This window comes from Ochlerotatus camptorhynchus, unplaced genomic scaffold (assembly GCF_037179485.1).
Source record: "Ochlerotatus camptorhynchus isolate MF236.1 unplaced genomic scaffold, CSIRO-AGI_Acam_v1.1 ptg000025l, whole genome shotgun sequence".
In the NCBI taxonomy this organism is placed as follows: Eukaryota; Metazoa; Arthropoda; class Insecta; order Diptera; family Culicidae; genus Ochlerotatus; species Ochlerotatus camptorhynchus.
This window is the reverse complement of record NW_027040517.1, coordinates 586,098-599,504: the sequence shown is the minus strand read 5'-3', so window position 1 is coordinate 599,504 and position 13,407 is coordinate 586,098. Positions and strand designations below refer to the sequence as shown.

The following is a 13,407-nucleotide window of genomic DNA, read 5'->3' as shown; positions in this document are numbered from 1 at the left end:
ATCTCACGAACACTAAAATCCAACATCCATACATAAAAACAAAGAAGAAGAAACAAAAAGGTATCGCGATATCACAACTACTTAAAAAGGTAGCGCACGGTCTCACGCACACTTTTGTGCATCTGGAGAACTCTATAGTAGTTGTGCGACAGACAAACAGACGGAACTTTTTGAAAACATAATATCTCAAAACATAGGACCTCAGTAACGACATCTTTCGGGCTTCTCGCGGAAAATAAGCTTGCTCCCTAACTCGCAAACAATATTGCATAAAAGTTCTATTGAATGTATAGAAACGTCAAAGTGATCCGATGCCAGCGCTGCGGCGTGTTGTTCACGGAACTGATAATATTCAATTCAACCGTTAAATGCGTGAACGAAGATACACAATGAAGAGTTACGTCTGTTGGTCTGTGGTTGAGCATTGATATTGTTATCTTGTTGTTTATCGTATATCCACCCAGCCACTCGGGGGCAATGTGGTCACTACTACCATAGAGGTAACTCTAAGACCTTCTCCTGGGGTGTGAAGTTGTTCGCCTCCCCGTGGTGCACCCTGGAAACGATGGACCACCAGTGCTGCGGTACTGATCCAGTCGGCTAATCGAACAACAAACGAGGGGAAGCGCCGGAAGGTGCCTTGTGATCGATGTCAGTAAGATCGCAAGTATGTATACTGACACACTGGCATTATGTAGGACACTGAGTGGAAACTTACCATAAACCACGCTACGGGCTGGCACTCAAGGTATTTCATTCTCTTAGTAGAGTCGGGTGGAACCGGCCGAAACGACGTTTGAGCTAATGCCTTGTTTGTCTCCGTCCCATAAAACCCTGGCAGGCCTTAGAATACGTTCCTCCCGTGCCACCCAGTTGGGGCTGCGGTGGGAATAGGTTCGGTTGAGTTATTCCCGTCTTACGCGATCCGGCTCTGAACATAACGCCCCATGAAGGCCTATGTCAACCCTCGTCATGGACCTCACTGCTCGCATAGGCACCCATGGGGATCAATCAGCGACTATTCCATTTGCACGGTAGGATAGCGGTCTAAGGGGGACCCAACAGTCGGGATGATTTCAAACAATCATCAACAAAACCAAAAACCCCAAACCCCAGTTGAACAAGTCGCCGAGGAGGCGACCGCGAACCCGTTCGCGAAGGGAGGTCTACCCAGATCTCCTGAACACAGAGAGCCGAACAAACGGTCGAAATCTCCGCGCGATGCAGAGACAACGGCCGGGATCGGTGGACAGCCGGAAGAGCAGCCGAAGGACTGGCCCGGGCTAATCAGAACTATGAATAGCTTTGGGCCCCTCCCTAGGCTGCTGGCAATCGCGGGACAACTCGACGCCATAATAGAGTTCACGAGTACGAAGAGCAACATCGCGAAGGACCTAAAGCAGGCCTTGCGACAGCTCCGTGCAACCGTGAACGAGGCCCAGGACGACCACGAGCGGCTCAGGAAGCGACTAGAGGTCGCAGAGAGGGCGGAACAGAAGGAACCGAAGTCTACCCAGACGGACGCCTTCAACTTCGCGGGCAACAATACGATGTCCAGCGAGGCCCTCCACTTTGCCGTTACGCAGGGACAGAAGCGAAATCGGCCCTCACCTTCGCCAGTAAAGGGCGCAGCACGCCCTAAGAGACGGAAAGTCTCTGTGCAGGTGGAGAGTGCGGCGGTTGCCCATCAGTCCAATGCTTCAGTGGACGTACCGAAGAAGAGGGCTGGAATAGCCAATAGAAATACTGAGAAATCTAGCGGCTCCAAGGGCGGGAAGCAGGGCGGTAAGAAGGGTACCCCCCCGAAACCCCCGAAACCCCCGGACAAAACTGCCCCCAAGAGCAGTGCTGCCCGGACCAGGAACAAGGGCGAAGCTCTCATCTTCAAGACGGACGCGTCGAAATACGCGGAAGTCTTGAAGAAAATGAGAACGGACGAGCGCCTTGTGGAGATGGGCAGTAACGTGAGGAGCATCAGGCGCACTCGTACAGGCGAGATGCTCCTGGTGCTCAAACGTGGTGCTAAGGACCAGGGACCAACCTACCAGAAACTGGCAAAGGAGGTTGTTGGTTCTGGGGTACAGGTGAAGTCGCTAGGCTCGACTATCACCATCCAGGTCAAGGACCTGGACGAAGTGACGGAGGCGACCGAGATAGTCACGGCGCTCCGGGAACAGTGCCAAGTCGAGGTACCGCAATCAGCGATTACCTTGAGGAAGGGACTGTTCTCCACCCAAGTGGCTACCATCAGGCTCTCTGCAGCTGAGGCCAGAAAGGCGGTAGCCGCAGGGAGGGTGCGAGTGGGCTGGTCGGTCTGCCCCGTCAGTATTCCCCGACCGGTGACGGCTTGCTTTAGGTGCTTCGGTCAGGGCCATGTGGCCCGTGACTGTAAGAACACCGACAGGAGCAAGCTTTGCAGATGGTGCGGCTTGGAGGGCCATAAGGCGCGAGGTTGCCAAAAGCCGCCGAGGTGCACTATATGCGCGGAGAAGGGGAATACCCCTACCAACCACATGGCAGGTGGCCCCCGCTGCCCGGGGTCCAAGAGCAATGCTGCTAAGGCAAAGAGCAATGCTCAGCCATGTTCGAGGTAGCGCAGTTGAACCTGAACCACTGTTCGGCTGCCCAGCAACTGCTGTGGCAATCGGCAGTGGAATGGGGAGCGGATGACGCAATCATCTCTGACCCGTACCGCGTCCCAACCGGCAACGGGAATTGGGTCACGGACGCGTCGGGGATGGCGGCGATATGCACGATGGGGAGCTTCCCCATTCAGGAGGTAGTCGTGTCCAACTCGAGCGAGGGATTCGTGATCGCCAGGGTTAACGGAGTATATTTAAGTAGCTGCTATGCTCCGCCCAGGTGGTCTATCGAGCAATTCTCGCAGATGGTGGACAGACTGACTGCGGTACTTGTCGGCCTAAGACCGGTGGTCATTGCGGGCGACTTTAACGCATGGGCGGTAGAGTGGGGTAGCCACCACACCAACCAGAGAGGATGCATTCTACTGGAGGCAATGGCCAAGCTGGACGTTGTACTATCCAACACCGGCTCGGTCAGTACCTACAGAAGGAATGGTGCAGAATCCGTCATCGACGTGACATACTGCAGCCCGAGTTTGGAGGGCAACCTACACTGGAGGGTCGATGAGGGTTACACCCATAGTGACCATCAGGCGATTCGGTACAGTGTGGGGCCAGGTGAGAGGCGAGTGGCAGGAGGAAATTCTTCCTGCGCTCGAGGCTGGCGGACGTCGTTCTTCGAGGAGGAGGTCTTCGGCGAAGCACTGAGGCGGGAGCGAATAACCCCGGATCTGACGGGGGAAGAACTGGTAGCAGCACTGACAAGGGCGTGCGATACAACCATGCCTAGGAGAGCCTATCCCAGGCATGGCCACAGACCGGTGTACTGGTGGAGCGAGTCGATTGCTATCCTCAGGGCGTCTTGCCTCCAGGCGAGAAGGAGGATGCAACGAGCTCGTACGACTGAATCTCGCGAGGAACGCCGCGTCGCTCTCCGAGCGGCTAAGGCAGCCCTCAATAAAGAGATCGCCAGACGCAAGCGCGCGTGCTTTGACAGCCTATGCCAAAGCGCCAACACGAACCCATGGGGGGATGCTTACAAAGTGGTCATGGCAAAGACCCGCGGCGTGACGGCACCCCCGGAGAGATCACCAGCGGTACTGACTCCGATCGTTGGGTTCCTGTTCCCGCGTAGGGACGTAGACTCCTGGCCGCGGATCCCAGGCGCGGATCAGGGAGAAGTGTCTAGAGTGACGAACAGTGAACTTGGCGGTATTGCCAGGTCGCTGGTGGTGGGCAAGGCCCCGGGCCCAGATGGGATCCCGGTTGTGGCTCTGAGGGCGGCCGTTGCGGAAAATCCAGACATGTTCCGTTCTGTTTTTCAGACTTGTCTGGACGTAGGCGTCTTCCCAGACGCGTGGAAGCGGCAGAAGCTGATGCTGCTTCCGAAGCCAGGAAAACCCCCTGGGGACCCGTCAGCATACAGACCCATCTGTTTGCTGGACACCACTGGGAAACTGCTTGAGAGGGTCATCCTCAACAGGCTGTCGGCCTACACCGAAGGTGTAGACGGCCTGTCAAGCAGCCAGTACGGGTTCCGAAAGGGCAGATCCACGGTGGACGCCATCCGCGACGTCATCCAGACGGCAGAGGTGGTCCATCGGAAACGAAGGGGCATTCGCTACTGCGCGGTGCTAACCTTAGACGTGAAGAACGCGTTCAACAGCGCGTGCTGGGGGGCGATAGCCCGCTCGCTACACCAGCTCCAAATTCCCGGAGGGCTGTATAAGATTCTGGAAAGCTACTTCCAGAATCGTGTGTTGACGTACGACACAGAAGATGGCGAAAAATGCGTTAGAGTCACCGCAGGTGTGCCACAAGGCTCCATCCTGGGCCCGGTGTTATGGAACGTCATGTACGATGGACTGTTGAGGATAAAATTCCCGGTAGGCGTGAAAATTGTAGGTTTTGCCGACGATGTCACGCTGGTAGTCTGCGGGGAATCCCTCGAGGAGGTAGAGCTGACAGCGGCCCACTGCGTCAGGCTTGTGGAGGAATGGATGAGAACCAGGAAACTGGAGCTCGCCCATCACAAGACGGAAGTGGTCGTAGTCAACAATCGCATGTCAGTACAGCATGCAACGTTGACAGTCGGCGGAAGCACAATTAGGTCTGTGCGCTCTCTAAAACTCTTGGGGGTCATGCTCGACGATAAGCTCAGCTTCGGCTGCCACGTCGAGTACGCCTGCAAGAGAGCGTCTATGGCTGTGGGGGCATTATCCCGTATGATGTCAAACAGCTCGGCAGTGAATGCCAGTAAGCGCAGGCTCCTCGCTGGGGTCGTAGTATCTATCCTCAGATACGGCGGCCCTGCGTGGGCTGCGGTACTGGATATTGACTGCCACAGGCAGAAATTAGAGAGTACACACAGGCTAATGTGCTTAAGGGTGGCCAGTGCATACCGCACTATCTCGAGAGAGGCCGTCTGTGTCATAGCAGGGATGATGCCAATCAGCCTTATCATTAAGGAGGATGTGGCGTGTTATGACGCGAGGACCGTTCGAGGGGTGCGCAACAACGCGCGAGTTGTGTCGACCGCGAGATGGCAATTGGAGTGGGAAAACTCCACAAAGGGGAGGTGGACTTACCGCTTGATACCTTCCGTATCAAGCTGGGTCAACAGGCGCCATGGGGAAGTAAACTTCCACCTGACACAGTTCCTGTCAGGCCATGGCTGCTTTAGGAGCTACCTGCATAGGTTCGGACATGCAAGTACTCCCACCTGCCCCACATGTGCTGGTGTCGAGGAGACCGCCGAACACGTCGTGTTTGCCTGTCCACGTTTCGAGCCAGTATCGAGCGCTATGCTAGCGATATGCGGAGCGGATACCAGTCCGGACAACATCGTTCATAGGATGTGTGGTACCACCGAGAACTGGAGCGCGGTGGTGACTGCGGTCACCCACATAGTTTCGGTATTACAACGACAGTGGCGAGCCGAGCAGCAGTTACCTACTGCCCGACCAGATCGTTAGAGTATTGCTAGAGAGGCGCCATAGCGCTACAGCGGCCCCTCCCACGAAGTAATGCCTTCGGGCGGTTCCGGGGAGGCCAAGGGCCAAGCGCACAGGGTAAGGTTTAGTGGGTCGGGAGTGAAATTCTCCCATCCCCACACCCTGAGTTCCTTCTCAGGTGTCTGTGAGCAGATTCCCCCCTGTATAGAGATCAAGGGGTTTTCCTTTCTTTGAAAATATAAGAAAAGGAAATAATTAATTCTTTGGATAAACGATAAAGAAGGGAATATTCCCTTCTTTTAATATATGAAAGAGAACATAATTAATTCGTTAAATATATATGATAAAGAATGGAATATTCCCTTCTTTGAAAATATAACAAAAGGAATTAATTGATTCTTTGGATATACGATAAAAAAGAAGGGAATATTCCCTTCTTTTAATATATAAAGAAAATATATAATCAATAGTTTTTCGCAAGGGATTCGGGGTAATGCCCATTCGGGATAATAACGTGTGGAATAATGTTATAAATTTGTAATCGGTAGTTCAACGTTAATGCACCGATTTTTTAATCCATCACGAGAAGTTCTTCAACTCAGGTCGAACAATTCTTCGATAAGGTTTAACAATTTCCGACTGGTTGAAATGGATTACATAATAGACCCTTTGACTTTTTAAATGATGAACGAAGTGCTCAAAAACTTGAAGGTTGTCATTTTCTAAAGAGCTATAAAATTATTTGGAATTGATAAATACATAGTTCCATAAAAGTAATAAATAAAATATGTAGGTATATATAAGGTAGGCTATAAATGCACTTTCAACTCGAATTTTCAATTACACAAATCTCGGAAATTAGAGCCCCATTTCACCTGAAATTGCTACTGAATGTATGCTGCACCGCAGCAAACGTGGAGTAACAGTTTCATTGTAGTACGTGTCGTGGAAGCTGATATTTGTGCACTTACAGTTTCGAAGTGGTAGCAAGAATAAGGATCTCACAGCGAATCACCTTAAGCTGTTCTGTAATATAAAACTGAAATTTAATATCAAATAACCAAAAAAAAAGTGATAAATTAATTACTAATCATCATCTTTTCTGGAGAATGGTACATTCTGGGGAATGCTTTTGTGGGGAATGGAATTTTGGGGAATGGTTTTCTGGGGAATGTTATAGAATCATCTAACACTGCTTTTTGATTCCAAATTTGTCCTACGAGTTTCAATTCCGTCCAAACGCATTGAAATGCCATTGGATTTTCTTCGGAAAACGACGATTACGCCGAAGTAGCGCTCTACCTAACCTCCAGATTTCAAGTCTCCAACATTTTACCTTTTTTTGTTTTTTATTTGCAATCTTCAATGTTTTTTTTTTTTTTTCTAAAATACCATAACTGGCGCGCTTACCCTAACGTTCTTGTATTAGTACCAATATGTACTTTCATGCAAACGATTATGTTAGATTTCAAGAACCATCAGCAAAAAAGCAGCTGGGAGGTGGTGCAAATGTAAACTTTTCTCGCAGATAGACTTTTCTTTGCGTAGGACATAAGTTGCAGGCCTCTACACCGCAACTTGGAAGTTCTTAACAGCCAATACTCGCTAGTATGATATTGTGTCCGCGTGAAACAGTAACCTAAGTGCTTGAACGGTGCCGATGCTACTCTGCCGGTGGCGAAAAAATATCCACCATGAGTGACTTGGACGATCCACTGGCTCAGCCGCAGACAACTCCTCGCAGCTCGCTAGGTTCGGGAGTGTTGTCCTACAGTAACTCATCGATATCGCCTTCAACCAGTTCCAGTAGTTCCCAAGGATCCGCAAAATCGGCCGTCAGTGAATGCCTCGGAGCATGGCTGAACTATCTGCAAATCATGAACAATCTCTGTGCGGCGGGATACCGCTTGGCTCAGACGATAGCAGCCTTGGAACCTTGGGCTAGCCTGGAACAATCTTCGCAGACAGGTGGTAGTCAGCAGCAACAGCAATCGCAACAGCAGCAGCCATTCATTCCCTCGCAGATACCATCGCATATGGCCTTTCAGTTTATTACCGCTTGGGATGACCTAGCACGGGCATCGGTAGTAGCAACCAGCACAGTGAAATCTCATATCGTTAGTGTTTTGCAGGATTTTAAAACGCAGCCTTTAAGCTCAGTTGATCAAGAGAGTGAACTGCAACATATCAGAGAATACAATCAGCTCATACTCCAGGATAATGCTCAAACAATGATAAATCTTCAGCATCAGTTCTGTGTCGCATCCTGTGACTCTTTCGCACAACTCATGTGCTGCTATCAATGTCAAACGCAAGTCGGATTCCCTCACGATCCCGAGTGTCCCATGATTCAACACCCGATGTCTGCAGCTGCTACGATTGCCCGTAATGATCAACGATCTCAGACGCCGTCGCCACACTTTGGAATGAAAATGCAAGAAGCTCGATTGTACGACCGAGGGTCAATCTCCACTCAAGGTTCATCCGATCATGGAACTACAGCCTACGAACAAACTCGCGGACCTTCGCCACACGATATTCGTGGACCAAGCCCCATACAAGGCTATCTGGACAACATCCGTGGCCCATTACCAAATCCGGGTCATCTTTCTGGAATGAAAGCACCTTTCTATCGTGGATCAAGAAGTCCTCTGAACTTCCCACTGTTCACACTGAACGGTCAACGTCGCTGGTCGGAAGCTGCTGCTGGGGAAGTGAATTCGGAATCGGCACTGGATGTCGAAAGTCAAATGCGCCGATGGTCAATGCCTTGGGAAGCCAAAGCGGATAAATCCACCGTTCATTGGAATCAAACTAGAATTATGCCCATATCAAAACTTGCCGTGCCACAACAATCCGGTGGTCAGAAATCATCAACCGGAGACCGAAGTCAAAGCACAACACCCGATTCAACGTGGCACTCATCGGTCACTAGCCAGGATGGTTTAGTCGAGGCAATACAACTGTTGTCCTGCCGGCCAATTTACCGCCTTCCACCGATGCCGCCGCCCAGTATCGGACCACCATTCGTCGAAGAGCCCAGCAGTGGTGGGGTATGTTGAACTTAATGAGCCACTTTTGCCACATTCTAAACTCTTTACATTGCAGGCGCCCCAAGCACAGCCGCTGCAGCAGAACTTTTCCGCAAATCCTGGCCTCTACGGAATATGGACTCAGCAAAATCCACCGAGTGCAATGCTTCGTCAGCAGTCGATGCAAGAACGGGCCGTACCACCATTTATGCAGTACATTCGCGAACAGGACAGCTCTCTCGATGAAAACCCACCACTGTAAAGTCGTCAGATGAACCAACAGTTACAGGAAAATTTCGAATTGCTCACGATTTGAGCGCAGGTAACTCGAGACGCGCTCATTTAGGTGTATTCTCTGGTGCATAATTTGAAGGGGATTCTTGCAGCTCGAGCTGTTGAACGAAACTATCTTGTTTTACGAATGATCCTCGAAACATGAGCAATTCTGAATTCGAAAATCGTGAGGGAAACTGGAGGGACTTTATTTAGATTATCGATATTTTTTTCCTTATTATGTCCATAAAGGTATCGGTGCTGAAATTGGAAAAGAGTTAATGTTTACGGCTGTACTTGCACGAGGTTGGTAGGGACGATTGTGCTACACTCACAAGACGCGCACTAGTGATGCAAAATGTTTGCTCCATAGCACTCAAACGGTTGCAAATCGGGTCCTGGTCATCTTCCAAAAATCTGAACTTACATTTACTGATTTGGAATTATTTGAGCACTGTTGAGTAAATTAATTTCAAATCTATTGCGCACTTATGCATTTTTCATTGTGGTGGGACAAGAGTAACACCTTAACAGTTGTACATTCTATTTTTGACTAATAGTGAATTTGTATAGGAGTTTGTACACCGTATTGCAAGTTCATAACATTGTCTTCATAAATCAGCAATGTAATGCAAATTAAATCTCGTCAAAAGTTGCTTACGATATTTTCAAAATGTTCTCTCAATTCTGTTTTTGAAACTGAAAGAGTGCCAATCCCTACGGGGCAAAAGCGACATGCGTCTTATGGATTGAAATCGATTAAGGTGAATCGCTGTGACATCCTTATGCTCAGAACCACTTCGAAAATTGCACAAATATCAGTTTCTACGACACGTCCAACAGTCAAATTGTTACTCCACGTTTGCTGCACTGCAGCATACATGAAGTGAAATAAGGCACCGATTTTCGGGATTTGTGTACAGGTATTATACCTCGATATAACGTAACTGTCATTTTAGATTTCCATCGTCAATATCTTCCTAATAACAATTGAATCATACAAATTAATATTACCAATCGATGGGGGATTATCTCATCTGTCCAATGGTGCTATTACTTTGCTTGTTTAAATGATCGTTTGCGGGAAATCGTCGATAGAAGCCAAAAGTAACAGGTACGTTATATAGAGGTATAAATACCTAAGACTTAAATGTACAATGAAGCAATTTCTTCAATTTTTTGAATAATTTTAGTTATAGGGATAGACTCTCTTGCCCCGTGTGAGCTTCATTTTTATGAAGATGATTGTTGACCAATTACCTATTCATTGTTATTACTGTTCCAATTAATCACTAATAGTGATGCCTCAATGCAGGTATTGAAGGAAAAGAATGTTTGTAAATTTGAAAATCCTTATTTTCGACTCATCAGCACAAAATGATTTTTTACTATTTTTGTAAGACTTCATTTTGGACATAACATAAACATCTATAATGCTGCCTAGGAACACTCTTCATAGTTTTATGGGTGAGCTAGCATTGGAAATGTGTTTATTTCCAAAATGATTGGGCCCCACCCAGGACAGTGACAAGGCCTATACCAACAGCACGGTTTGACAGTAGGCAGCATGTCCCGTGCTCAAATAGTTTATTTTCTGTGCTGGGCCCGCTGTCACGGTATAAACTGTTGCCTACGAGCCTGCCACTGAACTGGCCCCACCTAACCCTATCTCGATTTTGAAGATCTACTTTCGACAAGTTTTTAAGTGTCTTATAGTTCTTACGTTACAAAAAACAACATACAAGTGACGATTATGCTACAAACAGGGCTATTCTGCACGGCGTATGAGGTGAAGTGACAATTGTCACCTCGGGTGAGGTGACTCTCCATTTGATTTGCACGGAGAGTCACCTCACCCGAGGTGACAATTGTCACTTCACAAGTGAGAGCGTGTCACCTCACCTCACACGCCGCGCAGAATAGGCCTGAAAGCCTCGAATGTCACTTCCCCGAACGCCATCACCCCGAATGTGACCATCAATAGACGTGCTCATTTCAACAAATCAAACATCCCCTTCCTTTGCGTAGACAATTGTCCATACATTGCTTTAAATTTTGTATGGGTCGAAGATAATTCTACTACTACTACCCCTACTACTGTCTATGTAGTTTATTGACAGCCACTAACTACAAATAATTTTGTAGTAACTGCAAGTTTTCGACCCCAAACTCTTTAAAAGTCAAAGTTCAGAGTCGAAGGATCTAAGACCGAACAATTCACAGCCTAATGTAATCATACTTTTCAATTTTTCGAATTTAGCCACATGAGTTTTCAATTTGGCGTATGTTAATCTCACTTCAAGGGGCCTCATAGCCTAGTCAGTAAAGGCACGGTATTACCAAGCCGGAGGCGGCGGGTTCGATTCCCGGTCCGGTCGAGGGAATCTTTCGGGTTGGAAATTTTCTCGACTTCCCTGGGCATAGAGTATCATTGTGCTTGCCACAAAATATACAAATTCATGCATTGGTATTGGCATCGAAAGCTCTCAATTAATAACTATGGAAGTGCATTTAGAAAACTAAGTTGAGAGCACGCAATAAGCTAATATGCACTAAGCAATAAGCTTGAAATGCGAACAAGAAGAAGAAAGTAGTCTCACTTCAACTTCCATTTATTTCTAAAGCTTATAATCTTCTCATCATCATTTGAGACTGTGTAATTGAGATTTGGTTATTTTTGTGCCGCAAAGAACTGCTTGCTTAATTTTGCATAATGCGGTCCTAGCAAAAAGCTGATAAAGTCTTAGTTAGGAAAAGTACTTACAAATCCTTCGGACAAGTTTTAATGTTGGTAAAAAGTCAAACGATTTAATACACACACCCATATATTGGTATTTGGTTGAAAGTCAAGTCTCTCTAGTTTCCCCTAGTTCTACGTACTAATACATCGTTTAACGTTCATATAATGATATTGCTAAACAATTTCTACTATTTACTTCCCATTTGGAACTTTGTGTAATCCCATAAGACCGCATCCTCTTCGAAAATATTTATTACATTAACTGTCGCGAATGTAACATTTCTATCATTACCAAAAACAAAAATCTCTTATCATCGGTATCGGTCATGTGAAGTCAAATGTGTCCTTTGTTTGATAAAAATTGGAATGTTTGTGATGATTTATTTATATTGTAACCAACCAAAGCACAATAGGCTACAGTAGTAGGGAAATCTCAAATATGGATAATATGGCCATGTTAGTCGAAAAGAAATGATCAAATCTGCCAAAGTGGATAATTTTGATTGATATTTAATCTAATTGTATATGGGAATCAATAATAATTATGTTAATCTCGAAGCAAAATCTGGTGTTAAACTTCATTCCCCGTAAGCTAACGATATGATCATACAAAATTGTTAAGTGTTGTTGCATGTGTGTAGCCTAAGAATAAGGAATTTCGGTAGTTTAAGATTTTTTGTATGAAGTCGATGTATTCGAAATAAAAATTGGATTGAAAAACTCAAATCAGTTCAACTGGTCAATGTATTGAACTCAATTCATTAAAAATAAAAGCTATAGTTATCGATTTCAAAGCAGCAGTGTACGTCTAGTATTAACGTAGGTACGCTCCTGCAAGTTCGAAGTTTAAGATAAACTCTAAATTCTTACCAACTAGGTCGCGCAACTTCTTAAGACGGGATCGGTAGTGCCGATAATTCCACCTTTAACTTATCGTACAAGTCCTGATATTCGGGATGTTCGCGGATCAGCATCGCTACTGTACCACGCTTAACTCCCATGGCCGCTCCGAGATCCTTTCGGCTGGGAGTGTAGCAGTAAGGAATATTACGTTCCTCACAAACGGCCGGCAAGTGACACATGATTTCAACCGGGGTCACATCACCAGCGAAGACCACCAATCTACAGAGTAAACACAACGTTAATCCAAATTGGAACGGTCGGAACCGAATGGAATCTTACCCGGATTCACCCTTTCGGAGGCGGACCTGGACATCTTTCAATCCATTGCGGAGGAAGGTTTTGTGTTTGGCCGCTAAAAGAAAACAGCAGGATGAAAAGTTAGGTTCTACAAAACCTTAGATGGAAATGCTTACCTTTCTCGATTAGCTTGTGGATTTTTTTCGTCAGCTTCTTGGACGCCATCGGCTGGGAGATAGCGTTCACATTTCGTAATTTTTCGTCGTAAGTGTCCTCTTCCTTGACGACTGAGGTGTCCGCATCAGTGTCGGGTTTCTCTACCTTTATTTTACCCATTTTATGTAAAGAAACGATCCGAAAATCACGGAAATACTTCAATTCAAGCAGGAATAATGCGTACAGCACGTGTTTACCACACTACCGAAATCGAGTCTCAATAAAACAAACTAACCCAACAGACAATTAAAGAAGGATCTTGATTTGATAGTGCACCGAAGTCAGGTCGACATTAATCATTATCTGATTAACATCGGGCTGACGTAGAATCGTCTTTGGAATCAAAAAATGCTTTATACATTATTGTGTGATATCAGTCACAGGGAATCATGATGTCAAAACAAAATTTCGGTTGAACTGTTGGCAGCTCTGAAAAAATATTTACCTCGCGAGTTGCTACTGAGGGGTGA

At 46.9% G+C, this 13,407-nt stretch overlaps 2 protein-coding genes across 2 annotated transcripts; one reads left to right on the top strand and one right to left on the bottom strand.

Annotated features, from left to right (window-relative positions):
• The first annotated feature begins 7,048 nt into the window (after positions 1-7,048).
• LOC135707799 (uncharacterized) lies at positions 7,049-10,622 on the top strand. Its single transcript, XM_065229694.1, has 2 exons — positions 7,049-8,589; positions 8,645-10,622. Exons 1-2 carry the CDS (start codon positions 7,231-7,233, stop codon positions 8,828-8,830), a joined length of 1,545 nt encoding a protein of 514 aa, XP_065085766.1. The 5' UTR covers positions 7,049-7,230; the 3' UTR covers positions 8,831-10,622.
• Positions 10,623-12,293: 1,671 nt separating this feature from the next.
• NHP2 (NHP2 ribonucleoprotein) lies at positions 12,294-13,158 on the bottom strand. Its single transcript, XM_065229706.1, has 3 exons — positions 12,898-13,158; positions 12,764-12,836; positions 12,294-12,703 (listed from the first exon to the last, which is right to left on the bottom strand). Exons 1-3 carry the CDS (start codon positions 13,055-13,057, stop codon positions 12,472-12,474), a joined length of 465 nt encoding a protein of 154 aa, XP_065085778.1. The 5' UTR covers positions 13,058-13,158; the 3' UTR covers positions 12,294-12,471.
• Between the last annotated feature and the right edge of the window lie 249 nt (positions 13,159-13,407).

What these genes read in the sequence shown, in the direction of transcription:
- NHP2 (XM_065229706.1), bottom strand. Translation starts at nt 13,057, where the DNA reads ATGGGTAAAATAAAGGTAGAGAAACCCGACACTGATGCGGACACCTCA. An exon ending in CCACAAGCTAATCGAGAAAG is followed by an intron (nt 12,837 to 12,897) that starts GTAAGCATTTCC and finishes GTTTTCTTTTAG; the next exon opens with CGGCCAAACACAAAACCTTC. An exon ending in CTCCGAAAGGGTGAATCCGG is followed by an intron (nt 12,704 to 12,763) that starts GTAAGATTCCAT and finishes TTTACTCTGTAG; the next exon opens with ATTGGTGGTCTTCGCTGGTG.
- LOC135707799 (XM_065229694.1), top strand. Translation starts at nt 7,231, where the DNA reads ATGAGTGACTTGGACGATCCACTGGCTCAGCCGCAGACAACTCCTCGC. An exon ending in AAGAGCCCAGCAGTGGTGGG is followed by an intron (nt 8,590 to 8,644) that starts GTATGTTGAACT and finishes TTTACATTGCAG; the next exon opens with GCGCCCCAAGCACAGCCGCT.